Source organism: Saccopteryx leptura, chromosome 2 (genome assembly GCF_036850995.1).
Source record: "Saccopteryx leptura isolate mSacLep1 chromosome 2, mSacLep1_pri_phased_curated, whole genome shotgun sequence".
Lineage (NCBI taxonomy): Eukaryota > Metazoa > Chordata > Mammalia > Chiroptera > Emballonuridae > Saccopteryx > Saccopteryx leptura.
In genome coordinates this window covers 257,102,700-257,129,903 of record NC_089504.1, presented here as the reverse complement: position 1 = coordinate 257,129,903, position 27,204 = coordinate 257,102,700, and the positions used below count along the sequence as shown (strand labels likewise).

General features: G+C 43.6%; 1 protein-coding gene across 2 annotated transcripts; it reads right to left on the bottom strand.

Moving 5' to 3' along the window:
* Positions 1 to 270: 270 nt before the first annotated feature.
* Positions 271 to 26,892, bottom strand: LOC136395934 (flavin-containing monooxygenase 1). 2 transcript variants are annotated; one of them, XM_066371490.1, is made up of 8 exons: positions 26,590 to 26,891; positions 19,403 to 19,591; positions 17,729 to 17,891; positions 14,383 to 14,525; positions 9,973 to 10,172; positions 4,293 to 4,648; positions 3,565 to 3,637; positions 271 to 1,230 (listed from the first exon to the last, which is right to left on the bottom strand). In XM_066371490.1, exons 1-8 carry the CDS (start codon positions 26,719 to 26,721, stop codon positions 894 to 896), a joined length of 1,593 nt encoding a protein of 530 aa, XP_066227587.1. In that variant the 5' UTR covers positions 26,722 to 26,891; the 3' UTR covers positions 271 to 893. The 2 variants fall into 2 exon arrangements, with proteins under 2 accessions (XP_066227587.1, XP_066227588.1); XM_066371491.1 differs by lacking the exons at positions 14,383 to 14,525; positions 17,729 to 17,891 and having other exon boundaries at positions 26,590 to 26,892.
* Positions 26,893 to 27,204: the final 312 nt, after the last annotated feature.

The window sequence follows — 27,204 nt, the reverse complement described above, 5'->3', positions numbered from 1 at the left end:
GTTTATTGAACAAACACATAATAGCCTGACCTGTGGTGACACAGTGGACAAAGTGTTGATCTGGAACTCAGGTCCCTGGTTTGAGTCTGGGCTTGCCTGGTCAAGGCATATACAGGAAGCAACTACTATGAGTTGATGCTTCCTGCTTCTCTCCCCTCTTTCTCTCTCTTGCTCTTTCCTCTCTTTACCCTCTCTCTAAAAATCAATCAATAAAATATAAAAAAAAGGGGTAGAAAAAAACACACATAGTAAACATGGAATAATGGCACAGTGAATGGACTTCAAGGTTCACCTTTCATTTTATTGTCTTTTCTTTTTTATAAGTCGCCATCCGGGTCTGTTCTACACATTGGCCATAGAATGGGTTTAGCATGGCCATGGTCAGAGAAGAAGCGGGGAGGCGACAAACAGGGGAAAAGCTACATGTGGAGATTCAGAAACATAGTGGTGGACATAAAGGGAAAGACTCGTGAAATTCCAGACATATACATCGGCTCTCATAGGCAGAGAGAGGGAGACAGACATCCACATCCTTGCATGGAGTCATGTCCCTTGTACTATGACTTTTATGATATCACTCTAAGACTTCGGAAGCAATTTCCACATTAGAAACAACAGGCTTCAATGGTGGAGTCAAGAGCCCTGGAAGTATGTTATGGAGACCTAGGTCCTGACTTAGCCACTCATCAGCTCTGTTACTTTGGACAAATCCACTGACCTTCCCATGTCCAACTGCACTTACTTGTTGGATCATCCAGTTCAGCCTTCCCTATGAAGATAGAGCTTTTTACCGCAAGAAACTCAGCAACCATCACTAGTGTTTCGCAGAGACTCAAAGGCAGGCAGGGGAATCTACTCTGTGCACCTGACAAATTGTGTAGGTAACCTTTTATTTATAGGAAAACCAGGAAAATGGCCGCGAGCAAAACCAGAAAGATAGTCAGTAAGCTTGCAAAGGGAAATGGGGATTCTTGTACAGTGCGAGTTTTGGTGGCGTTGAATGTTCGGTCCCACTGGGTCAGAATGGCATTTCTGGCTCCCTTCCATTTCCCTGGGCCAGTCAAGCGGAACTGGTACGGTGTGCACGGGCCAAAGAAGACGGTCAAAGCCAGGCGTGGATCCGTCAGGAGCAGAGAGAGCAGGTTGGGTTTTGCATTGATGTAGGTCAGAAGGTCATCTATGTATGTGATATAATCTGATTGCAAAGCTTTGCAGTAACACAAGCCAAACCTTTATAAAAGGAAGATTGGGGGGAAAGGGGAAGACAAAAAGATAAAATGATGATATTCTTAGAACTAAGTAAAAGTGCCGAAAGTTAATGATGCTGCAAAATTTGGAGTGGTTTCTGGATTCTTCCCTCCATGCCCATAGCTCTCTAATGGTCTCACTGCGTTAGTTAATGACAAGAGGACTTCCCTGAAAAGATGCTATATTACTTTCCAAATGCTCACAGTGCCACTAGTATTATGTTAGTTCTTTTGTCAAATGATTAGCAATTTCTAGGAAAAACATATTTTGCATAGTTTTATGATTCCTAAACCTTTCTAAAACTCAATTATTGCTAGATTTGTATAATATAAAAAGCCACAAAAATCAATAGGGTGGAATTCCCTGTAATGCTGGTTGGTATCAGTCCCTAAAATCGACTGCCCTATTGCGGAAAGCAGCTCTTGCATTGTGTAGCTATAATTGGTTACACTAGGATTCCATAATGGAGATCAAATCACACTCCAGGTTCAGGATGAAGGAGAGACAGCTAACATGGTTTTATTGCTTTGGGATATACCATGGAAATAGATCAACACTTGAATTTTTTGGAAGCATATATGATATAAATGAAAGAAGTGATGTTTCTTAAAAGCAGTGATTTTAGAACTTTTTTTGTACTTAGAAACCCCTCCCCCCTTCTTTTATTTTATTATATTTTTTTATTTTTTATTTTTTGTATTTTTCTGAAGTTGGAAACAGGGAGGCAGTCAGACAGACTCCCGCATGCACCCGACCGGGATCCACCCGGCATGCCCACCAGGGGGCGATGCTCTGCCCATCTGGGGCGTTGCTCTGTTGCAACCAGAGCCACTCTAGAGCCTGAGGCAGAGGCCATGGAGTCATCCTCAGTGCCTGGGCTAACTTTGCTCCAGTGGAGCCTTGGCTGCAGGAGGGGAAGAGAGAGACAGAGAGGAAGGAGAGGGGGAGGGGTGGAAAAGCAGATGGGCGCTTCTCCTGTGTGCCCTGGCAGGGAATCAAACCCGGGACTCCTGCACCCCAGGCCGACGCTCTACCACTGAGCCAACAGGCCAGGGCCTCCCCCCTTTCTTTTAAAGTGAAAATTTACATCAAAGCTCTACACCAGGGATCAGGAACCTATGGCTCGTGAGCCAGATGTGGCGCTTTTGATGGCTGCATCTGGCTTGCAGATAAATCTTTAATAAAAAAAATAATAACGTTAAAAATATAAAACATTCTCATGTATTACAATCCATTCATTTCCTACAGCTCATGTTCATGGTTGCGGGTGGCTGGAGCCAATCACAGCTGTCCTCTGGGACAACACCAAATTTTTATTGGATAATGCGTAAAGTACATGGGTCATTGTATGGCTCTCATGGAATTACATTTTAAAATATGTGGCGTTCATGGCTCTCTCAGCCAAAAAGGTTCCCAACCCCTGCTCTACACAGTACAACAGATAAGAGCAGAGATGTTTCGGTTGGATTAGGAGTGAGAGTGGGTGGGTGGGTAGGGCAAGACTCCCTTACTGCTGCCTCCCTTCTGTTATCCTTGGCCCTGGATAGATGGACAAAGAGTAGAAAAGTAGAAACCCCTCCACTAGGGATGGGTTATTTTTTTATTTTAGGGATGGGTTTTTTGCAGCCTTTTTCTGCAAAGGGCTGGAGAGAGTCAGTTTTTGAGGCTTCAGGGGCCATATTATTGTCTCTACTTCAACTACTGAACTCTGTTATAACTTGAAAGCAGCCATGGGTAATAAGTAAATTAATGAGTGAGGCTATGTTCTGATAAAACCTGTTGGCCACTGAATTTCATGTAATTTTCACATATTGCAAAATAGTCTCTTTTTTCTTTTCTCTTGTTCCAGACATTTAAGAATGTAAAAGAAAAGGACAGGTATTCCATAGATTTGGCGACCAGGCCATAGTTTGCCGACTCTTGTTCGAGATTGGGTTGAATAAAATAAGCTGAATACAGATTAGTTGAATGAATGTTTGAGCAGACCCTCCTAATGTCAGTGTGGATACACATAACTGTTTGCCTGCTGATTGTGGAGAAGGAATGAAATAATGCATCTGGTAGAGAAGAGTTAATGGTAGTTGGTTTAGAATCCAAACTCCAGGTGGTGCCAGATGATCACGGTCTGAAGTGATGATTTTGGGACATGAAAATGTCTCAATTTCCCTTTCTGTCCTTAAACAGATTATCCTAGTTTCTCCCCTCTCAGTCTTAGGTGCTTCTCTTTTTCCTCTGGTGTCACCCTCACCTCTCTTTGCTCTGGTGTTTACCAATTTCAGTTATAATTCAAGAAGGACGCAGAAGTAGTCAACTTACCCACTGGGCCTGTTCTCTTTCCTTGCATTAACTTCTTCTATCATGACACTTCGAGGAGGTAAGTTATTCACACCTAGAAAACACATAAAATTACAATTTCACTATAGGTTTGGGTTCTTGCTAAGTGGGTAAAGATGCTTTACTGCTGCTCAGCTTTTATTTCTAGTTCCTTGTCGGTTCTACTGGCAAATATGCTAGCAGCTTAAGTGGACTGGTTGTCTGTTCCTGGTCACAGTGCTCCCAGCAGAAAAGATCAGCCTCTGGTCATCTCACTACTTAGTTGATATGACAGAATCTCACAACTGGTTTGCCTGGATTTTGTCAATGAATTGGTTGAACTCTTACATTTTAATTGAATCAGTTGATTCCATCAACCATATATAACATATATATAGTATTGTGTATATAAATACACACACACACACACATACACACACACCGGTAAATATAGTTATACAGGTTTTAGGAGCCCAATTCTACAACACTTCTCTGTACACCATATTGTGTGTACCAAGTTCAGCTTATATTTTATGAGCTTTGATTTATCTTTTGTGATGGTAATGGTATATGTTCATTATGATAGTGTAATTCAGTGAACAATAGAATAAATCCTGCTTTTAAAGAGTCTATTGCTTTGGACAGGAGCAAGGGAGGGTCTCCAAATTTCTAGTTTCCAAAATAACATGGCAAATGGAATTCCTCTGCCCTGCTAGTTCTCACCCACTTACCTTTCAGGACGCGGACAGCCCACCGAGCTTGCGTTTCTCCTGTGGGTATCATGGAACCTAAGGGTTTGATGAGGCCAATGACAGCCAGGGTTGGCTTTTCCAGGTGGGCGGGGAAGATGTACTTGTACAGCGATGCCTGGCCATCTTCGACTTTCACTACAGCTTCGTCAAGAAAGGGGAAAGCAAAGGTGTACCCCGTGGCAAAGACAATGATGTCAATGGGCTGTTCCTCTGAGGTACACTTAAATATGACAGAGTTTTCCTTCACCTCCTTTATGCTTGGCTTGATGAGCACTTTCCCGGTGATGATGCGGCCCGGGAGCTCATCATTTATCACCGGCTCTTTCAGCTGCGTCCTAAACGAAAACACGAAAACACGGGAGAGAGAAATATGCCAGTGGACGTTACCACAGCCCTCCCAACTCCTCCCTTTCCATCTTCATTTGGGGAACCTGCTCCTGTCTAGGCAGGAGGTGGCAGTCTTTTGTTTTTTTCTTCTTGAGCTTAAAAAATTTTTTTTTGAATAGACTTGATCTCTTATTGCAGTTTTTGGTTCACAGCAAAATTGAGTCACAAGTACAGAGATTTACCATATACCCTCTGCCCCTCCACATGCACAGACTCCCCTCTATCCAGTCCCCCCACCCTGTGGTGCCTTTGTTACAATCAAAGAGCTCACACCATGAAACCTGAGCTTTTTAAAAAAATTCCTATCTCCTACCCCCCTGCCTTTGGCAACCATCAGCTTCTTGTCTGTATCTGTGGGTTTTTGTTTATCCACTTAATTCAGCAGTTCTCAACCTGTGGGTCGCAACCCCGGCGGGGTCGCCTAAAGCCATTGGAAAATACATAATGCATATCAGGTATTTACATTTCGAATCATAACTGTAGCAAAATTACAGTTATGAGGTAGCCACCAAAATTATTTTTTGGTTTGGGGTCACCGCAACATTAGGAACTGTATTGCGGGGTCACGGCATTAGAAAGGTTGAGAACCACTGACTTAATTTGTTATTTTAGATTCCACCTAGAAGTGAGATTGTATTGCATTTGTCTTTCTCTGACTTCACTTAGCATATTCTCTCGGTCTATCCACACTGTCACAAATGGCAAGATTTCATTCTTTTTTATTGCTAAATAATATTCCATTGTGTATATACCACATATTCTTTATCCATTCATCTATTGATAAACATCTAGGTTGCCCCCCATATCTTGGCTATTACTAGTAATGCTACAATGAACATAAGGGTGCATTATCTTTTTGAATTTGTGTTTTTGTTTTCTTTGGATAAATACCCAGATGTGGAATTGCTGGATCATATGGTAGTTCTATTTTTAACTTTTTTATTTTTTATTTATTTTATTTTTTTATTTTAGAGAGGAGAGGGAGAGACAGAGGAGAGAAAGAAGGGGGGGAGGAGCTAGAAGCATCAACTCCCATATGTGCCTTGACCAGGCAAGCCCAGGGTTTCGAACCGGTGACCTCAGCATTTCCAGGTCAACACTTTATCCACTGCGCCACCACAGGTCTATTTTTAACTTTTTGAGAACTCTTTATACTGTTTTCCACAGTGGTGCACTAATTTATAATCCTATCAATAATACATGAGGTCCCCTTTTCTCCACATCCTCACCAGCACTTGTAATTTGATTTATGATGATAGCCGTTCTAACAGATGTGAGGTGATATTTCATGTGGTCTTAAGTTGCATTTCCTTAATGATTAGTGATGTTGAACACCTTTCCATATGTCTGTTGGCCATCTGTATATCTTTTAGGGAGAAATGTCTATTCAGGTGCTCTGCCCATTTTAAAATTTGGGTTATTTGGAGTTCTTTTTGGTGTTACATTGTAAGAGTTTAAAAAATGTATTTTACAGCCTGACCAGGCAGTGGCACAGTGGATAGAGCGTCGGACGCGTAGGACTGGGACGTGGAGGACCCAGGTTCAAGACCCCGAGGTCACCAGCTTGAGCGCAGGCTCAGCTGGTTTGAGCAAAGCTCACCAGCTTGGACCCAAGGTCGCTGGCTTGAGCAAGGGGTTACTTGGTCTGCTGTAGCCCCATGGTTAAGGCACATATGAGAAAGCAATCAATGAACAACTAAGGTGTCACAATGAAAAACTAATGATTGATGCTTCTCATCTCTCTCTGTTCCTGTCTGTCCCTATCTATCCCTCTCTCTGACTCTCACTCTCTGTTAAAAAAAAAAAATATATATTTTACATATTAACTCTTTATTGGATATATCATTTATAAATGTGTTCTCCTACTCAATATAGGTTGTCTTTTCACTTGTTGATGGTTTCCTTCAATGTGCAAAAATTCTTGGTTTTACCAGGTTAGGAAAGTTTTTAGCTATTATTTTTTAAAAATGGTTTATGTCCCTTTCTTTCTTCTTCTGAGTTCTGTATAATGCGACATTATCCCAGATGTCCCTTAAGCTACCCTCATTATTTAAAATTCTTTTTCCTTTCTGCTGTACCGAGTGGTTGATTTCTACTAGTCTGTGTGCCAGGTTGCTGATCTGTACTTCTGTGCTACTTAATATGCTGTTCATTCCTTCTAATGTGTTTTTCATTTCAGTTATTGTATGTGTCATGTCTGCTTGATTCTTTCTTACATGTTCTCTTTGTTGAAATTCACCCTAAGTTCCTCTATCTTACTCTCAAGTTTGGTATCCTTATGACCCTTTCTCTGAATTCTTTATCTGGCAAATTACTTATCTTCATTTCCTTTGTTTTTTACCTAGGGATTGTTCTTGTTCCTTTACTTGAGAGATATATTTGTTTATTCATTTTGTTTGACTTCCTATGTTTGTTCATATGAATTAGACAAAATAGCTGTCTCTTCCAGTCTTGGAAAAGTGGTCTTACATGGAAGCAGCCTCAGGGCAGGCAGTGTGTGCCAGGTGGTTTTGGCAGGCTCACAGGAGCCAAGTAGGTACCTAAGGTGTTCCAGGTGGGGAGGTCAGGTGTGTGTGGTGCTGCTCTGTTGATCCTGCCTAATGGGCTTTGTTCCAGCCAAAATGGGCTTCAGGGATGTGTCCAGGAACACATGACAGCGACCTGCAGCCAGGCCGGAGCACCTGGACAGAGCTCCGTCCACCCTATGGAGGTGAAGGGTACTTAAACCACAGCCCTCAGCAGTTCATCCAACCTGAGAGAATTCCAGCAGTCTGCAGGGGGTTTCCGCAGAAACCCAGCCGTTTTTTTTTTTTTCTGTATTTTTCTGAAGCCGGAAACGGGGAGAAACAGTCAGACAGACTCCCACATGCGCCCTACCGGGCTCTGCCCCTCTGGGGCATCGCTCCGCACGCGAACGGAGCCATCCCCAGCGTCCGGGGCCATCTTTGCTCCAGTGGAGCCTTGGATGCGGGAGGGGAAGAGAGAGACAGAGAGGAAGGAGAGGGGGAGGGGTGGAGAAGCAGATGGGCGCCTCTCCTGTGTGCCCTGGCCGGGAACCGAACCCGGGACTTCTGCACGCCAGGCCGACGCTCTACCACTGAGCCAACCAGCCAGGGCCGAAACCCAGCCTTTTGAATACAGCCTCTCTTTTGTTTGTTGTTCAGAAAGTGGTCCCATGGAGACCTCTGGGTGGGCTTTCTGTGCCGAGTAGTTTTGGAAAGCAGATTGGAGCTGGGCAGGTGCACACGGTGATGCTATATTGCTTCCGCTTGCTCCATGTGGTCGAGATAAATCCAGGTTAGGCAGCTGGGACCACGCTCAGGTGATCCAGCAGGTAGGCTGAGCCCTTCATGGTGCCCCTCCCACCTTGTGGAGGTGGAGGGGACGGAGAAGGATGCTCACGGGCTCCTCTGCCTGGAGCCTGCTGTGGCTGCCACACGTTGCCCTTCCCCAGTTTCCCTACACCGTCTCTCTCTGTCGGTTGTTTTGAAGGCGACCCACAAGGCGACCTACAGGGAGCCACCCTGCGCGCAGGCGCAGAGCAGTTCCAGGACTGGGCATGCACTCTGGGCGCCAGGGCCGCGCCTGTGGGAGAGGCAGGGCGGCCTGACGGCAGAGGACGACGACGACACCCTGTGGCTCCCGTGTTTGCTGCTGCTGTTCTGGGGCAGAGGACCCCCGGCTGCGTAGCTGGGGCGTGCTGAGGGGATCCCGCAGGTAGGCAAAGGCCGCAGGGCCACTCCCGCCAACCTGTCCTGTCCGGGAGGTCAGGGCCTGGCAGTTCCTGAAGCTTCCAGAAGGTTCTCGGCTTCCCCGCCGTCTCCGAGTGGCCGGGTTCTGGTCTGTGTTGTCGGGCGCTGCTTCCTGGGTGCCGGGGGTGGGGAGGTGGGGCAGGAGGCGTGTCAACTGCGGTGCTCACCGGTGGGCGAGGCCGACTTCCCTGCCGCCACCGGCTTCTGAGGGCCTAGTGACCTCCTAGTGACCCTTTGGCCGGAGTGCACTGTTAGCTGGGGCAGGAGGGACAGCGCAGGGTCTTGCATTTACTGTGGGTTGCAAGCCTGAAGTGTGGAGGAGCAGGTCAGCGCCGTTAGGGAGATGGTGGTTCAAGTTTTCCTATCCAGGAAAACTGTACTGGTGTGTTGTTTTTGTCATAAAAAGTCTTAGAGCCTGACTAGGCAGTGGTGCAGTGGATAGAGCGTCGGACTAGGATGTGGAAGACCCAGGTTTGAAACCCTGAGGTCGCCAGCTTGAGTGCGGTCTCATCTGGTTTGAGCAAAAGGTCACCAGCTTGAGCAAGGGGTCACTTGGTCTGCTGGAGCCCCCCCCCCCCCCCCATATCAAGGCACACATGAGAAAGAAATTAGTGAACAACTAAGGAGCTGCAACAAAGAATTGATGCTTCTCATTTCTCTCCCTTCCTGTCTGTCGTGCCCCCCCCCCCACCTGTCTATCACACCCACAAAAAGATCGTAGACCCGTCATTCTCTTGATTGGGAGAGTAAGCACTGGTGCGATGGAATATTACCCAGCCATAAAGAAGGATGAAGTCCTCCCATTTTGCCACAGCATGGACAGACCTAGAGGGTATTATGCTAAGTCAGATAAAGACAAATATGATTTCACTTATATGTGGAACCTAAAAGACAAAACAAATCAGAAACAGACTCATAGACAGAAAACAGGATGGTTGCCAGAGGTAGATGGGTGTGGTGGGGAATGGGTTGGGACTGGGTGAAAAAGGTGAAGGAATTGAGAAGTATAAACTGGTAGTCATGAAACAGTCATGGGGATGTAGAGTACAGTAGAGAGAATATAGTCAATAATATTGTAATGACTGTGCGTGGTGCCAGGTGCGAAATGGAACTATCGGGAGAAACACTTTGCAGCACATGTTTGTCTAACCGCTATGCTGTACACCTGAAACTAATACAGAATAATATCAAAGGATTGCTGCAGCTGAGGCTTAAGTAACTTGCCAAGATCACAGAGCTCACTTAAAACTAAATGAGCGTGGGCAAGTGACAGAACTTCTTCTCTAAGCCAAGCTTACCCATAGTACAGAGGAGATTATAATAATACTCACTGTAAAGGGTGTTGACAAGATGGAATTTATAATTTTACTTACCCAGAACTCAGAAGTGGTTAACTACTCTGACCAAGGAAGTGTGTACAAAATTTCCCTTCAGATTCCGTCATGTTGTGTTATTGCCTGGTTTGGCTAGGCCAGGAGAAGGATTGGAAGGGAAGCCCTCTGCAGATACATCATATTTACCTGTCTTCTGGCATTAAGCCAAAATGTGCATGATTGAACCAGCTGTTTATGTTTCTCGCCATCCACCAGTTTACGATTGGAGTCGGGAGGGAATTTCTGAACATGTTCTGAAATCGAGTCATGAACACCATGTCCCATGGGAGCCCTCTGGTGGAGATCCGGCTCATCACCCATGCCCCTCCTGTGGTGCTAAGGAACACCTGGAAGGAATCGGAGTGGTCACTCAGTCTGACACAGTGGACAGGGCTGGCCTGCCTGAGATTCAAGAAGTTTCATTAATTGGCCTGACCAGGTGGTGGCGCAGTGGATAGAGCATCGGACTGGGATGCCGAGGACCCAGGTTCGAGACCCTGAGGTCGCCAGCTTGAGTGCGGGCTCATCTGGTTTGAGCAAAAGCTTACCAGCGTGGACCCAAGGTCGCTGGCTCGAGCAAGGAGTTACTCGGTCTGCTGAAGGCCCGTGGTCAAGGCACATATGAGAGAGCAATGTGCAACGAAAAACTGATGATTGATGCCTCTCATCTCTCCGTTCCTGTCTGTCTGTCCCTGTCTGTCCCTCTCTCTGACTCTCTCTCTGTCTCTGTAAAAAAAAAAAAGAAGTTTCATTAATTGACAGCAAAACGCCTCCACCCTCAAAGCCCATCTCTAACAAGATAGTTTGCCTTCCCTAGCTCCAATTTTAAAGTTATTCTTTTGAGATAATGGTTTGGGTATCTAGAGGATTAAAATGCCTTAGGACATATTATAACAATTGTAGGCAGTAAGAACAGGGTATGACAGCAAGTGAAAGGTGGCTAGAAAGGGTTTCAACAGAAACCATTGTTTGACCTGACAGTAAAATTCAGTAATACGGTATGTTTTGGTAGGCTTTGTTTGTTTGTTTTACTTATAAATTGACTGAGTTTACCAGCTGACTGAGTTCACTAAGCTAATCTTTTTTTTTTTTTGTACCTACACAATGACAAGTTGTCTGTACAGCTGTTTAAATTTTATTTATTCATTTTTTTAGAGAGGAGAGAGAGAGAGGAGAGAGAGACAGAGAGAAGTGGGGAGGAGCTGGAAGCATCAACTCCCATATGTGCCTTGATCAGGCAAGCCCAGGGTTTCGAACCGGCGACCTCAGCATTTCCAGGTCGACACTTTATCCACTGCGCCACCACAGGTCAGGCTGTACAGCTGTTTAAAACTCAGATAATTTAGTCCACCAATCTTACTATTTTTCAAACAAAACAACTGATTTAACTGATGTTTTTTTCCCCAATAAACTGGGGTATGGTGACCAGAGCTACAGTCTCACTGTTTTTGTTATATAAGCTGTTTGGCCTTATATTGGAGCAGTATATATATAATACAAGAAGCATGGGACAAGAATTGTGAGCGTATCAGTGATTCTGATATTAGACAGAATTATATTTGCACTGAACTTGCCTCTTTGTCGTAATGCAGAATCAGAGAAAATATTGGTAGGTATGAACTGTGTTCTAAACTGAAAGGAGTTTCACAGTTGATACAGAAATGCTGTGTGCCAGTGCATGTTTTCTGATTGGAAAAAATTTAAAACGATGAAAACCTTAAGACATAATACCTACATGTGGTGGTCATAGTAGATGAGACTGTGCTAATTTTTGTTTCATGGCCCCTTTCTCTTTCTTCAGGATGACTTCATCAGACTGCTAAGTCTTTCTAAATCAATTGGTCAACAGATCAGTCATCAAGTCCTTTTTTGAAAGTTCTAGAAGGGGATATCAAATTATGCATTCCCAATCCTATTTTCTTTTTTTTTATTTTTCCGAAGCTGGAAATGGGGAGGCAGTCAGACAGACTCCCGCATGCGCCCGGCCGGGATCCACCCGGCATGCCCACCAGGAGGCGATGCTCTGCCCCTCTAGGGCGTCGCTCTGTTGTGTCCAGAGCCATTCTAGCGCCTGAGGCAGAGGCCACAGAGCCATCCTCAGCACCCGGGCAAACTTTGCTCCAATGGAGCCTCGCTGCGGGAGGGGAAGAGAGAGACAGAGAGGAAGGAGAGGGGGAGGGGTGGAGAAGCAAATGTGCGCCTCTCCTGTGTGCCCTGGCTGGGAATCGAACCCGGGACTTCTGCACGCCAGGCCAATGCTCTACCACTGAGCCAACCGGCCAGGGCCCCAATCCTGTTTTCTTCATAGCTGTTTTCACTCTGGCAGTGATTGATCTAGTTGTTTATACTTACTCGCCTGGCATCTGTTTTCCCCACGACTACATGCTGCATGATAGTGGGGAATTGTTTTTGTTACTGCATTCTTCAGACTGTCTCCAGTGCCTGGCATGAAATTCAACATATTAGAAGCCAACAACTAATATGTATATGTTGGCCAGATGGCTCTCAATGAGTTTATAGCTTAGTTGGGAAGAAAATGTATACTGTAAATGTAATTAACAATAGTAAGAGTTAAAAAGTGCCAACTGAGGAGTGTAAATTGCAGCATCACACAAATTCTTACTAGAGAGAGAACCCTTTGTGTTGAGGTGAGATAGCTTGGAGTGTCCATGTAATGGTCATGAAAGGGCATTGCAGAAGGAGAGTGCCATGTGAGTGAAGGGGGAAACAGGTATGGGGATGGGAAAGGGCTCAGAATACATCTGTTGCCCTGCTGGTTGGCTCAGTGGGTAGAGCATCAACCCGGTGTATGGACGTCCTGGGTTTGATTCCTGGTCAAGGCACACATGAGAAGTGATCATCTGCTTATCTTTCCTTCCATCTCCCCCTTCTGCAGCCAGTGGTTCTGTTGGTTTGAGTGTGTCATCCTCAGGCACTAAAAATACCTAGTTGATTCAAGCATTGGCCCCAGATGAGGGTTGCCAGGTGGATCTCAATTGGGGTGCATGTGGGAATCTGTCTCACTATCTCCTCTCCTCTCAAAAAAATACATCTGTCAGACTATATAGTTGATGATTGTGCAGGAAAGTAGTGGGAGGTAAAATTAAAATGGCAGATTTGGACCAGATTATGGAGAACCCTATAATACAGGGCTAATACATCTATATTATTATCATTTGAGATAGAGGAGTTATTAGAAGTTTTTTTTTTTTAACATAGGAGTGTCATCATCTAGACGTTGTCATATAATGGACTGGGGGTAGGGTTCAGAGTAGAATTAGGGACAGAGGCTTTAAATTAAAGAGACTTGGACTGGCTCTGCCATCTGTGTTCAGGATGCTAACGGTACTTGTTTCAGTGGCTTGTTTTTTTGTGTGTGTGTGTTTTTTTTTTACAGGGACAGAGAGACTCAGAGAGAGGGATAGATAGGGACAGACAGACAGGCAGGAATGGAGAGAGATGAGAAGCATCAATCATCAGTTTCTCGTTGTGACACCTTAGTTGTTCATTGATTGCTTTCTCATATGTGCCTTGACCGCGGGCCTTCAGCAGACCGAGTGACCCCTTGCTCAAGCCAGTGATGTTGGGTTCAAGCTGGTGAGCTTTTTTTGCTCAAGCCAGATGAGCTCGCGCTCAAGATGGTGACCTCGGGGTCTCGAACCTGGGTTTTCCGCATCCCAGTCCGACACTCTATCCACGGTGCCACCGCCTGGTCAGGTTCAGTGGCTCGTTTTGATGACTGGTTGAGGCAAAGCAGTCAAATGCTTAGTGAAGTGCTGAGCGCAGAGTAAGCCCTAATAGATATGAACTATTTCTACAATTACTGTTGGGAGGGCAATGCAGCAGCCGTAATGTGAGGTGGTGTGGATCTGCTGATAGTGGCAACAATTAATACAAAAAAGAGGGAGTGAGGAGATCTCAGCAAGGAGAAGCTGCCAGGATCTGGCCTGTGGAACTGGGAAAGGAGCGGATGCCTCCAGGAGCTCTCATGGATGACTGGGAAAACAAGTATAGGAAATCTGAGAAGTAGCTTATGGAGCAAAGGTGCCACCTGGTATTTGCAGTAAAACTTATAAACATTTAAAGTAAAAAAACTAGCAACAACTTTAAATGATTCATTTCATATATGTGTTTTAGGCATTTTTATTCCTTTCACCATTTATCATGGTGTCCATCACTATTTACCTGAGCCATGTGTCTAAAGGTAAAGCTCTTCATTAAATAACATTGAGAGTGGTCCCTTTTTGGCAGTTACAAAAACAGTCACAGGGATGTAAAGGACAGCATAGGGAGTATAGTCAATAATATTGTAATAACTATGTATGGTGTTAGATGGGCACTAGGCTTGTTGGGGGGGAGAAGATCATAACATAGAAGATCTAATCCATCTGCTGTATAGCTGAAGCTAATATAATATTGAATGCCAACTGTAATTGGAAAATAAAAAAAATAAAATGATAATTCATGGGTTCAAAAGCAATTATAATGGAAATAAAAAACATTTAAAATTAAAAAGTAAAGAACTTTATATATGTATATATAAAAAAAGAATGGTACCTTCTTTGCCACGTGGCTGGCCTCCACAGCAATGTCTGTGCCAGAATTTCCCACTCCAATCACAAGAACTCTCTTGTCCTTAAATATATCTGGATGTTTATACTGTCGGCTATGAAAGTATTGGCCTTTAAATGTATTTATACCTATTAAAAAAATAAGTCATATAGAGACTTTCCAGGATCAGTGAGTGAAACATGAGTATTCTTCAGTTAATGACATCTTTTAGACACATGACTTTGGTTGTTTATAAGAGCATACTCAAAAAATTTTTTAAAATTAATTTTACTAGGGTGACATCAATAAATCAGGGTACATATGTTCAAAGAAAACATGTCCAGGTTATCTTGTCGATCAATTATGTTGCATACCCATCACCCAAAGTCAGATTGTCCTCTGTCACCTTCTATCTAGTTTTTTTTGTTTTGCTCCCCCCCCCCCCATAACCACCACAAACTTGTCAATGTCTCTTAGTCTCGTTTTTATGTCCCACCTACGTATGGAATAATGCAGTTCTTGTTTTTTTCTGATTTACTTATTTCACTCCGTATAATGTTATCAAGATCCCACCATTTTGTTTTAAATGATCCGATGTCATCATTTCTTATGGCTGAGTAGTATTCCATAGTGTATATGTGCCACATCTTCTTTATCCAGTCTTCTATTGAAGGGCTTTTTGGTTGTTTCCATGTCTTGGCCACTGTGAACAATGCTGCATTGAACATGGGGCTGTATGTGTCTGAGTTTTTGGGGTATATACCCAGTAGAGGGATTGCTGGGTCATAAGGTAGTTCTATTTTCAGTTTTTTGAGGAACCACCATACTTTCTTCCATATGGTTGTACTACTTTACATTCCCACCAACAGTGGATGAGGGTTCCTTTTTCTCCATAGCCTCTCCAACATTTGCTATTACCTGTCTTGTTAATAATAGCTAATCTAACAGGTGTGAGGTAATATCTCATTGCAGTTTTGATTTGCATTTCTCTAATAACTAATGAAGATGAGCATCTTTTCATATATCTGTTGGTCATTTGTATTTCTTCCTGGGAGAAGTGTCTGATCAAGTCCTCTTCCCATTTTTTTATTGGATTGTTTGTTTGTTTGTTATTGAGTTTTATGAGTTCTTTGTATATTTTGGATATTAGGCCCTTATCTGAGCTGTTGTTTGAAAATATCATCTCCCATTTAGTTGGCTGTCTGTTTATTTTGTTGTCAGTTTCTCTTGCTGAGCAAAAACTTCTTAGTCTGATGTAGTCCCTCCCATTCATTTATTTTTGTCTTCACTTCCCTTGCCTTTGGGGTCAAATTCATAAAATGCTCTTTAAAACCAAGGTCCATGAGTTTAGAACCTATGTCTTCTTCTATGTACTTTATTGTTTCAGGTCTTATATTTAGGTCTTTGATCCATTTTGAATTAATTTTAGTACACGGGGACAAACTGTAGTCAAGTTTCATTCTTTTGCAGAGCATACTCAATTTTAAGAAGATCTGAACTATGGATACATGACTTTACAAGATATAGAAATTAGTGATTATTCAATGGAGGAACTTCATTTCACTAGTTAGGCCTCTAATTTTATTTACTAGATGATTAACTAAATTGAAATATTATGGCATAAAGACATTAAAAAAAGTGCAAAGACTCATTACCATTTTAAGATTGATAGAAATCAATGGGACAGTAACATCCTATATACTAGTTGATTCATATAGAGCTTTCACAAGCAAGGAGCAAGAGCCCTTCAACTTATGAGGAAAAACAAAGGATTTGAAAGGTTGAATGCAAGGTCCAAGATTAATTCGCTTGTCAAAGTGTGCTTTTTCCTAATCTGATCTGATTTGAGTGACATCTGGGGACCAGATTCAGGACCACAAGAGGTATATGAGTTTGTTGTAAAATGAAGATTATATTTATTTAATTTTAGTGAGACAGAGAGGGAAAGCAGAGACAGACAGACAGGAAGGGAGACAGATGAGAAACATCAGTTCTTCCTTGCAGCTTCTTAGTTGTTCATTGATTGCTTTCTCATATGTACCTTGACCGGGGGGCTCCAGTTGAGCCAGTGACCCCTTGCTCAAGCCAGCGACCTTGGAGTCAAGCCAGTGACCTTGGGCTTCAAGCCACCAACCATGGGGTCATGTTTATGATCTCACGCTCAAGCCGGTGATCCTGTGCTCAAGCTGGTGAGCCTGCGCTCAAGCTGGATGAGCCCATGCTCAACCTGGCAACCTCGGAATTTTGAACCTGGGTCCTCAGCATCCCAGTATGACGCTCTATTCAGTGCACCACTGCCTGGTCAGGCTGAGGATTATATTTAGAGTGTGATTCCTCTACTGGAATCCTATAAAAAAATCTACTTCTTTCTAGGCTACATGATGTCTTATCCACCTCTACAATCTTAGTACCTCATGCAGTATACTGGAGGTACTAAATAAATGCAATGTACTCCCGATGCCACAGAACTTTCTTGATTCTTGGAGTGATTTTGTAGCAGGCACTCCTTCCTAAGAATTTGGAGTAGCTGGTTGCTTAGGAATTTTCTCAGAAGGCAACAACTGACGAAGATTTTGGGTTGTCTTGTGGGATGATGAGAGTTCACTGTTGAACATGTTGAAGCAGAGGCTGTTGAGCCTCTCTCAGGGATACTGGAGAAGAGTCTCTTGCATTGGGGGGGGGGGGTGAAGACTGAGCTTGGTGCTTTCCTTCAGTGGTTCTAGGCTATGGCATTTTCCAGGATATGCTTTATGTTAACTTGACCTGACTTGAATAATCTCTGGGGGTAGACTGAGGACCAGTGGAAGGAAACATGTGAATTTATTGGAAGATGAGCCTTAGTCACTACAGGTCGTATTTAAAGAAAAATTTCCTGAAGTTTTGACTTTTTGAATACTTTACTGCAGATGAAATTAACAAATTGATATTTGACAGAGATTAACATGAATCATGGTTGCAAACGATAGAAAAAGAAATTGAGAACCAAAGATGTCTTCACTTGGCTTCCAAGACTTATCTTCCTGTTGATGAGTGACCTAGTGCCATAAACCTCTGATCTAGTTAATTGCTATGTCTCATATAGTAAGAGAAAAAAACAATTAAAGTGATTTTTCCTTTATTCACTGATTGAATTTGGTGGTCTGTAAACTCAACTTTGGCAATGTGCTTAGGCTACCAACTTGTCCAGGCATCCCATATCTTAGAAGACATTCTGAGTGCCGCCAGTCACTCAAGGAGGGACATTGAACCTCAGTGAGGAATAAAACTGCTTGTTAGTTATTCATTCTACTCTTTGGTACTCATAGGTTGTTTGGAACATATGACAAATTAAGGTCAGTTGCAGAAAATGTACCTGGGAAGGAGTCCAGTGGCAAATATGGGTCAGTAAGGAAACCAGTGCAGACCATGATGGCATCAAAGATGGCGGACTCTTGTTTCCCTTCATGCAGAGTGACCACCTCCCATTGGCCGGTGACAGTAAAATCTGGGCATTTAGTTACACTGCATACTTTAGTCTGGAAAAAGAATCATAGCTGTCATGATGAATAGTTGTCAAGGGTTCCAATAAAGGCTAATGTGCCAGTTGACATCCCAAACATTCTAGAGCATAGACTAAACATAATTAATAATTGAATTGGGCTACCTCTGGCAACTACCAATCCATTCTGTTTCTATGAGTTTGTATTTTTAGATTCTATATTTAAGATCATATAATATTTGTGTTTCTCTGTCTGACTTATTTCACTTAGCATAATGCCCTCAAAGTCTATCCACGTTCTGGCAAATGGCAGAATTTCCTTCTTTTATTTTTATGGCTGAACAGCATTCCATTTTTTTTTTTTATAGGGACAGAGACAGAGTCAGAGAGGGGGATAGATAGGGACAGACAGACAGGAATGGAGAGAGATGAGAAGCATCAATCATCAGTTTTTTGTTGTGACACCTTAGTTGTTCATTGATTGCTTCCTCATATGTGCGCCTTGACCGTGGGCCTTCAGCAGACCAAGTAACCCCTTGCTCGAGCCAGCGACCTTAGGTCCAAGCTGGTGAGCTTTTTGTTCAAGCCAGATGAGCCTGTGCTCAAGCTGGCGACCTCGGGGGTCTCGAACCTGGGTCCTCCGCATCCCAGTCCGATGCTCTATCCACTGCGCCACCACCTGGTCAGGTACATTCCATTTTATATACATGCATGTACATATAAATATACTGTATTCTCTTCATTCATTAGGTTGTTTCCATGTCTGCTGTGATGAACATGGAGGTGGAGATATCTCTGACTTTGTTTTGATCAGGAGTACTTTTAAAGTTGTAAGTATAAATTTTATTTGCTACTTGTTTTGCTACACTTTTCCCTTTCATGTTGCTTTCTCTGTGGAATTGCCTATGAATTCCTCAACATTCCCATGTTTGATAGGGAAGGAAGCAGGGGAAGGGAAACACATGGATTTTCATTTGTTTCTTGGAGAGGAAGGAAAAAAAGAGAAAGAAATAAGATCTATTAATTTACTCATACCCTTCTACATTCCTCCTGTCTCTGTCCTCTGAAATGGGAAGGGAGGCAGGTAGGGCCAATGCTAATAATAAAATATTTTTCTATTCCCAAGGATACTGAGAAAAACTTTTCCCTTAAATAGTGATGTTTTCTTGTGTATGGGCCATTGCACACACCCATTCTGATCAAAAGATAGTCAAGAAGAGAGTACCCAGGCACTGATAGGACTTCTCAGTTTCTCTTTGTGCAGTCATTTGTCCCAAGTTGAAAATGTGGTTTGATATTTTTAGGCTCCTTAGGATATAATAAGTATTACAAATTAAAAATTTATGTGTGTGAATCTTTCCACAAAGCATGCACCTCCAACTCCAGATTCACTTGGGTTGGGTACAAGGGGACAAGGAATCCAGCCAGGTGTCATCAGCCTTGCCAATTCATTTTCTCCTCTACAAAGCCCAAGACTGGGCTTACAGAGAGAGCAGAGAAAATGGGTCAACAAGTACTTCTTGACTCCTAACTGATGTTCTGTCTTACCTTGAACTGAATGTATTTCAGAAGGTTGAACTGGTTTGCATACATTTTGAGATATTCCAGGAATTGAGAATTGGGCACATAGTTTGGATAATCTTCTGGGAATGGAAAGTCTGAGTAACAAGACATCTCCTTGCAGCTGTTGGAAACCACAGACTTGTAGAGGCTGGCTCTGCCTTCTTCAACATGTTCCTGTATAGACAGGGCATACACATGAGCATGGATGTGTTTGTGTGTGTGCATGCACACCCATGAAATGGCTATTAATTTTACACAATCACACTTTGACCCAATATTAAGGTGATCCAGACAATATATGCCACTTATCTCCTTTCTAGTGGGATTTGCTATCCTGCCCTTGATGAACATTGGACCCCACTGTGAACTTCATGATTGGAATTACAATGTCATTTATTATGTGCTAACAAACCTGGGATGAACTCACCTGTCTAGATTCACGTATCATCACAGCAAAATGCAGGAGAGTATGGACATAGACAAGAGCCAGGAGATAGTATCTGAATGATGGACAATTCCTAGGTTCTTTGGTTTCATGTGGTGTTATTGAAAGGATTATGGAAAAATGGGGTTCAGATTATGAAGGATTTCATAGCTAAAGTTCAAGAATTTGGACTTTATAGGAAGGTTATGGCAGTCTTTCTAATGTTTTAACGTGGAAGTGATTCATATGAAATTTTGGGAAGATAATTCTGGTTCTACAGAAGATGACTTAGAAGGATCTGGAAAGGAAGGAGGCTGTAAGAGCCTAAGACACAAATCCCCCTGATGGTTAATGAGGGCCTGAGCAGAGGCAATGATAGTTGAAACCAAGAGAGGTAGGATTGGTATAATTTATAGGCAGTAAGGTACAATTTACAGGATTTAGGGCTTGGGAGAGGAAGCAGGTAAAAGGCTTCCAGATTTGATAACTGTATGCATGACCAAACACTAACCTAATCCCCACCCCCATTTTTGACTTGAATAACTGGCAAATATAAATATCTCAGATGACTACCATGGGTTGAATAATCAGTTTAAATTGTTTTTAAAATACATCACCTCTGTCTTTTGCAGTGTTCTGATTTCAGTGGGAAGGTCCTTGGTATTTGAATATTATTTGCCATGTTGGAAATGTATAACTCTTTTTCTTTCCCCCATGGGAAGCTAATTATTTGTGGAAACAAGTGGAAATATAAACATAGACCTCACATGTGGAGAGGACTTATCTTGATTCCCTCAAAGGGTATGAATCAGGCTCTGCATTAAATGGACATGAGTCACATGGCATAAGGTTATCAGCATGTCTCTGTGCTTTTATTTTTTTAAGGATTGGGAATTTTATTTTATTATTTATTTATTTATTTATTTTTACAGAGACAGAGAGAGAGTCAGAGAGTGGGATAGACAGGGACAGACAGACAGGAACAGAGAGATGAGAAGCATCAATCATTAGTTTTTCGTTGCACATTGCAACACCTTAGTTGTTCATTGATTGCTTTCTCATATGTGCCTTGACCGTGGGCCTTCAGCAGACCAAGTAACCCCTTGCTTGAGCCAGCGACCTTGGGTCCAAGCTGGTGAGCTTTTGCTCAAACCAGATGAGCCTGCGCTCAAGCTGGCGACCTCGGGGGTCTTGAACCTGGGTCCTTCCTCATTCCAGTCCGACGCTTTATCCACTGCACCACTGCCTGGTCAGGCTGTCTTTGTGCTTTGAACTCATGTTGTATCTTGCTTATCAGTGGCCTCATATCTGACCGTCTTATTTATCCAGACAATCCAGAAACCTGGAATTTAAAAGGCTTTTGTGAAAGCCCGTTTAAGTCCTGACCTTTCCTTCTGCCTGAAGATCTCAAGCACTGCTATTCAAAGATGTAGTCTGCACAGCTGTTTATTATCAGCCCATGATGAGATGAGTGCAGGAACAGAATAAGCGTCAAGAAACTTTTGTAGCAGGAATTTGACATTGCTCAGTATCCAAGTATGTGGACTCCTTTGTGTCAAACACAGACCAGTCTTGTTCTTGTCTAACTTATGTGATGAGTTGTAGAAGATGCAAGCTGTGGATTAGTCCATGGGGGGGTGGCATTCCAGTGTGAGATGTTTTAAGGTTTGAAAACTGTCATCCAAATGTGCATAAAATCTATAATTACATTCTTTCCTTGAAAGATAACTTATATTTAATTATAACCTTACAGACTACATGATCAGAACTTGGTACTGATAAAAGATTGAAGATCAGTTTTAAAAATACAGCACTCCTTGGTGATCAGGTTTCCTCTTGGCTATAGGGGGGAAATAGACGATAGGAACAGCTCCGTGAAGAAAATAACAATAGGAGCAGCTGTGAAGAGCTGTAATAACGAGAACTGATAGCACACAGCAAGGGAAGAAACTGTTGTGTTAAACGGAAACCTTCACAGCAGAAAGCTTGTCTAACAGAGAGGGTTTATTGAGCCTTAGTCAAAGAAGGGACCTGTCCGGCGGCATGCAGTCTGACCACCAGCAGCAGGGCTGAATGGCAAAGGCAGCATGTCCACTGCCCTGGGATAGGCTGGGCTCTGATGCCACCAGTTTGGGAGAAAGATGTAAGTTGTTCTGAACGAATTAATGTAGGCTGTAAAGGGGCGGTGGAAGGTCGAGCGGGGCTGGTTCGGGACAGGTGCATAACCTGTAAGGAAGGAGTGTTTGCTCTTTAGGGTGGGTTGTGAGCGACAGTCTGGAAAGTTCAAGGGTAGCCGGAAGCAGAGAGGCCTACCTATTCTCTTCAGATAACCGAAGAAAGAGCCACCCAGATGTTAATCCAGAGTTTTAGCCTGCATTCTGGAATGTTACCAGTCTTTTGTTGGCTTTGGCCCTCAGTTGTTAACTGATTAACTTGTCTCTTCCTTCTACCTGGCCTGCAGTCATTTGAAGACCATCTCAGAATCCTCCCCTCCCCCGTCAGTATAAGGGGAGAAACATTAGTTATAAACATGTTGGAGTCAATTAGTGTGTGGTCAAAGTCCCCTTACTTTTCTGTGGCATCTCGTCAGGCAGTGAATAAAATACTCTGTTAGTGCTGCCAGTTTCTAGTTAACACTAATAAAAGGATGGATTTGGACTATATACTGTTTAATGGGGGTAGAGATGTGCATAATACATATTGTGAAGATTGCTGTAAAAACAAAAAAATTTGAAGTGTTCTGTTATGTCATTTTAGTTGTCAAAGTGTAACAAGGACTCCCTTAAATTGGATAAGCCAGGGAACCCCAAAAGGGTAGGAGCCCATAAGTTATATTCTCCCGAAGATGATAGGAATTCAGTCAATGTTGGTTGAATTAAAGGAGTCTTACCAAGATTACTGAACTTAGAGAAGTAAGGTTTTTAGAGAAAGATTGTAAGAATCAGGTTTACCAACCTTGAAGTAGAAATAGCTGAGGAATGTTCCATATTATTCATGAATCATTTCTTAAAATGATATAGAAGTGAAATGTGATACTTTATCATTGCTTTCACTGAATCTAAAAAATGTATTATAATAGGCCCATAATAGGTGTTCAATAAATGTTTGTTGACTAAGTGAAAGGATTCATATGCAGAGGAAAAGACCTTGATGCACATAAAGAAGGACTTCATTTCAGGGTTATCAGGCCCTGGAATATGTCACAGGGATGTGAAGGGCAAAGCACAATGTGTTTCTACCAATACAGATGGAATAATGATTTCTAGGTGATGTCAGTGTGTAATATCAGTGTTGAGTGACAGGACAATTCCTCATATTTTATTTCTTCAATATTACTCTATAGTTGAGGTCATCAGCCTATAGTGCTGTTGTGCTAAGCCTCCCTGCCCTCTCAAGACCCTGAGAGAATGGTTGTGGAACAGACATACAGCTCTTGCCACCACTTGAGTTGGTGGTCAGAAGTTGGTTCTTTACCAATGCATCCTTTTTTTTTTTTTTAAAAGGCTGCAACCCCCTTCCCAGCCCCAGTGAATGGTGACCTTTCTTTTCTATTGCAACCTTTGTCTGTTTCTTCCTTGCTTAAGGCTGGATGGCTGGAAGAGACCAAATTCATGCCCTCTGGGTATAGAATGAAGTTCAGTAGTTTTATAAAAAGTTTTATAAAAAGACTATATCGCTATACTCTTTGGAGAAATGGAAACCATGTCCACATGTGTCTCACTGGGTTTCTGCAGTTTGCTTGTCTATTTTTGCGTTAGGCTCCCTCTGCCCAGGACAGGCATGAAGGATCTCCCTTGTGCACTTTCCAGCAAGCACAGCCTTTGCTAGAACAGGTTTTGAGTGGGCCACTTGCTTTGAATGCAAAGACACTTTTAACCCACCTTTTGTGGAGTGTGTTTATCCTGGGGGAGGTGGGGGTAGGGTGTCTCTAGAAAGACCTAGGAGACTCCTAGCATGTTAAAACTGAAATGCCCCTTCAAGGTCAACTAGTTCAGGGATTTTGAATTGGGCTCTAGAAGCACCCGAGGTCGTACAGAGGCTGCTGTGGCAAGAGGAGGCTGCTGAGTGAAGGTGCGGGAGGTTTGCCCTGCTTTCCAGGGGAGTAATTCAGTTTTTATCTGTTTTTTTTTATTCATTTTTTTTAGAGAGGAGAGGGAGAGAGAGAAAGAGAGAGAGAGAGAGAGAGAGAGAGAGAAGAGACAGAGAGAGAGAGAAGGGGGAGGAGCTAGAAGCATCAACTCCCATATGTGCCTTGACCAGGCAAGCCCAGGGTTTCAAACCGGCGACCTCAGCATTTCCAGGTTGACGCTTTATCCACTGCGCCACCACAGGTCAGGCCTTATCTGTTTTTTTAAAACTGGTTCCTTGTCCTCATTTTATAAAAATGGAATGGCTCATTAATTGGGCTGGCTACTGTTGGGTGGCCCTCTTTCCCGTACTTCTATGAAAAAACAGTGCCTCACAATGTTTTTTCATGACCTTCTCTATGTTTCTTCATTGTCCCCCCCCCCCAACCTGCACTCTTTCCCCATGCTCCCCAGATGCCATTCTTCCCGAAAGGGTTGAGGCTTCCTTGAGCGCTCCTGTCTTTCCCCTCTTTAACATTTCTCCTCTGTGTTCAGTTTTCCTTTCATTTCCCACCTGTTTCTGAGGAGGTTTTGTCTGTCCACCTCTGCAAGGCGGACCCTTCCACGTGGGCCTGCGACTCCACTCCTTCCTTTCTCTGCCAGGGTCTTGTCCCATTTGGGACATCGTCAATCATTTCCCACCACCCAGATGTTTTCTCTTTGCCTGTGAATATATTTGGGTCTTCACATCACAAAAACAAACACAACAACAACAAATCTCCTTATTTCTGTTCTTCATCATCCACTGCTTTCCAAATTGAGTGTGAATCTCTTGATCACACATTGAGCTACCCTCCCATTATTTCTCTTACACAAACCACACATACCAGGAAGCTATTTTTATTTTCCAAGCATGCCCAGGGCTTTTTTCACTGATTCTCTCCTTGGTGTCTCCCACACAATCTCTTCTGTCTGCTGAAATCCTTCAAAGTCCATCATATACCATCTCTTCCATGAAGCCTTCTCTGGTTTCCCTCAAGTGGATATAATCCTGGCCTCTAAGTGCCTGCAGCACCGTTTCTTGTAGGTTCCCACCCTTTTTCTATCAGCCTGACAGCTTCTAGATGGCAGGGCGAGTCCGTCTCAGTTTTGTGTCCCCACACTGCTTTGTGCATAGATGTTGGACCTGCCTAAGTCACACAGTTACTTGGGCACAGCTGCATGTAGAACTCATTTCTCTTAATTTAGACATCGATTATTTTTTTTGTGTGTTTTATAATTATACAATGTCTGTGACTTATATAAGGACCTTTATTTTGGTCTGATATTCCAAGGTAACTGGGTTCACTCTTTGCTTTGACTGAGATTACTTTAACCAAATAACTAAATCATTTTAGCCTAATCACCCCTTTAATTGGGCAGTTTCAGCCCTCTCTTGGATGGATTAGTAGTGCTTCTCTGGAGTACTGTGTTAAGAAGGATTCTGAGGCTCATCAGGGGAAGGGTAGCATGCTTGATTAGCAATGTGTTCAGTGGACATGGAGGAAAAGTTATGCTGGCATGGGTGTCGGGTTTCTGCTATCCAATTGGAATATAGGCAGTTTGAATCGTGGGAACAGCTCTGCTCTTTCAGCTGACCCCTTTGGGAGGTCTTCACACATTGATGGTCACATTTAGTGGCTGGACACATTTCAAGATATACAGTTATTCTTTATGTGAGCCAAGCTGACCTATGCAACCTTGGCCTTTGGAGCCTGCTCCCGAGTTAGCCAACAGTTACTTGATCCCAGTTCCAAATCCCACCCTCTGGAATAGAGAAATGCTCTCTTTCTCTAGCTGCAGGGGCTCTGAGGCCAGGATACCTGACCCATTGTTCCCTTTCACTATTCCTCACAGCTTTCTCCACAGCACGTTTAAGTCTCAGGGCAAATGTTCTTGCCCTCTCGGGAAGAACAGAGAATTGGAGATTTGGGGAGATCTAATGCTAATGTTTCCCAGGCCGAGCCACGGAGCTCACAGTCCTCACAGTCCGCTCTCCTCAACCCCTTCTCCAGTCCAGACTGTAGCCCTGCTGAAATTTGAGAACATTACTTTCTTTTGCTCAAGGAACAGAAGAAGCTCCAAACCCCACATTCTTGACTTCTGATTGTTCTTGGCATGGACTGAGACAGCCTGGAAAGCAGGGCCTGGAGGATGGAACATGTTCTGTGTGGAGCCCTGGGTGTCCCACTTCAGCTAGAGCAGGGCTAGGACAGGAAGCAGGCACCGCTGCTCAGTCTTGCAGGCTGCGCCTACAGTTCCTGTGTTCTGTTCATGCCTTTGCCCCAACACTGCCGTCTCTGGTCTTGCCTCAGCCCCCTGGTTCTGCTCCTGCTCCCCTCATCCAGGCTTTCCTGGCCCATCCCAGCCACTCCATCCTCTTCCACACTTCAGGGTATGTTTTCCTCCTGAGTTTAGATAAAGCTTACAGGGTGGCCAATGTACCTCCCACTTAAGCGCAGGCTGCGCCCCGTTCCTTTCTTTCAGTTTCAGTAGCCCTTCCTGGCTCCCTGTTCAGCAGAAATTTCTAGCCCCTCCCCAGAGCAGCTGGCCCTCATGGAAGAAATCTAGTCTCATCTCTTTTTGCACCGGTCAAGCCCTTTTCTAAATAGACACAACAAAGTGGTTGAAACCCCACTTACGGTGAATCTCCACAGGCCTCCAAGGTCATTGCTCCTCTCAAAGCAGGTGGGCTCCAGGCCTTCCTCTAGGCAGCACTTGATGGAGGCCAGGCCACTGACCCCAGCTCCCACAATTGCAACCCGCTTGGCCATGTTCTCCTGTGTGGCAGAGTGCAGCGGAGCTTTCTTTTCACAAGTGGAAGCCCCACCCCATCCTTGGCTGCTCTAGCAAATCCGAAGAAAGATTTTGGATGATTGGAGGGATTTGCTCCTGTTGAATGATCTGTAGCTGGTCTCTAGCATTGTGAATGTGAGAAAAGAGGTGTTTTACTTGCTGATTTAACCCTGTTAGGTATGTTCCCACCTCTCCTCTTGGGCCTGGTGCCAAATGTTAGTACGATCATTGCTGGGACTGTAAATTCTGGCAGAGCAGGCAAAGGTTACCCTGTCAAACATGTTTTTAAAATAAACACATGAAACTGAAGCTCAGATAGGTGTGGTAACATGACACGAAGCCATGCAGCCACTGGTGGAGTAGAGTTCGGACTAGGAGCCAAGATGCTGTGGATGAATAGAACGCCCCTATGCAGAAGAGGGGAGGAGGTGGACTCCTCAGATGGGTGCATGAGAGGAATG

What these genes read in the sequence shown, in the direction of transcription:
- LOC136395934 (XM_066371490.1), bottom strand. Translation starts at nt 26,721, where the DNA reads ATGGCCAAGCGGGTTGCAATTGTGGGAGCTGGGGTCAGTGGCCTGGCC. An exon ending in TGAAATACATTCAGTTCAAG is followed by an intron (nt 17,892 to 19,402) that starts GTAAGACAGAAC and finishes TTCTTTTTCCAG; the next exon opens with ACTAAAGTATGCAGTGTAAC. An exon ending in AAAGAGAACAGGCCCAGTGG is followed by an intron (nt 1,231 to 3,564) that starts GTAAGTTGACTA and finishes CCTTTTATAAAG; the next exon opens with GTTTGGCTTGTGTTACTGCA.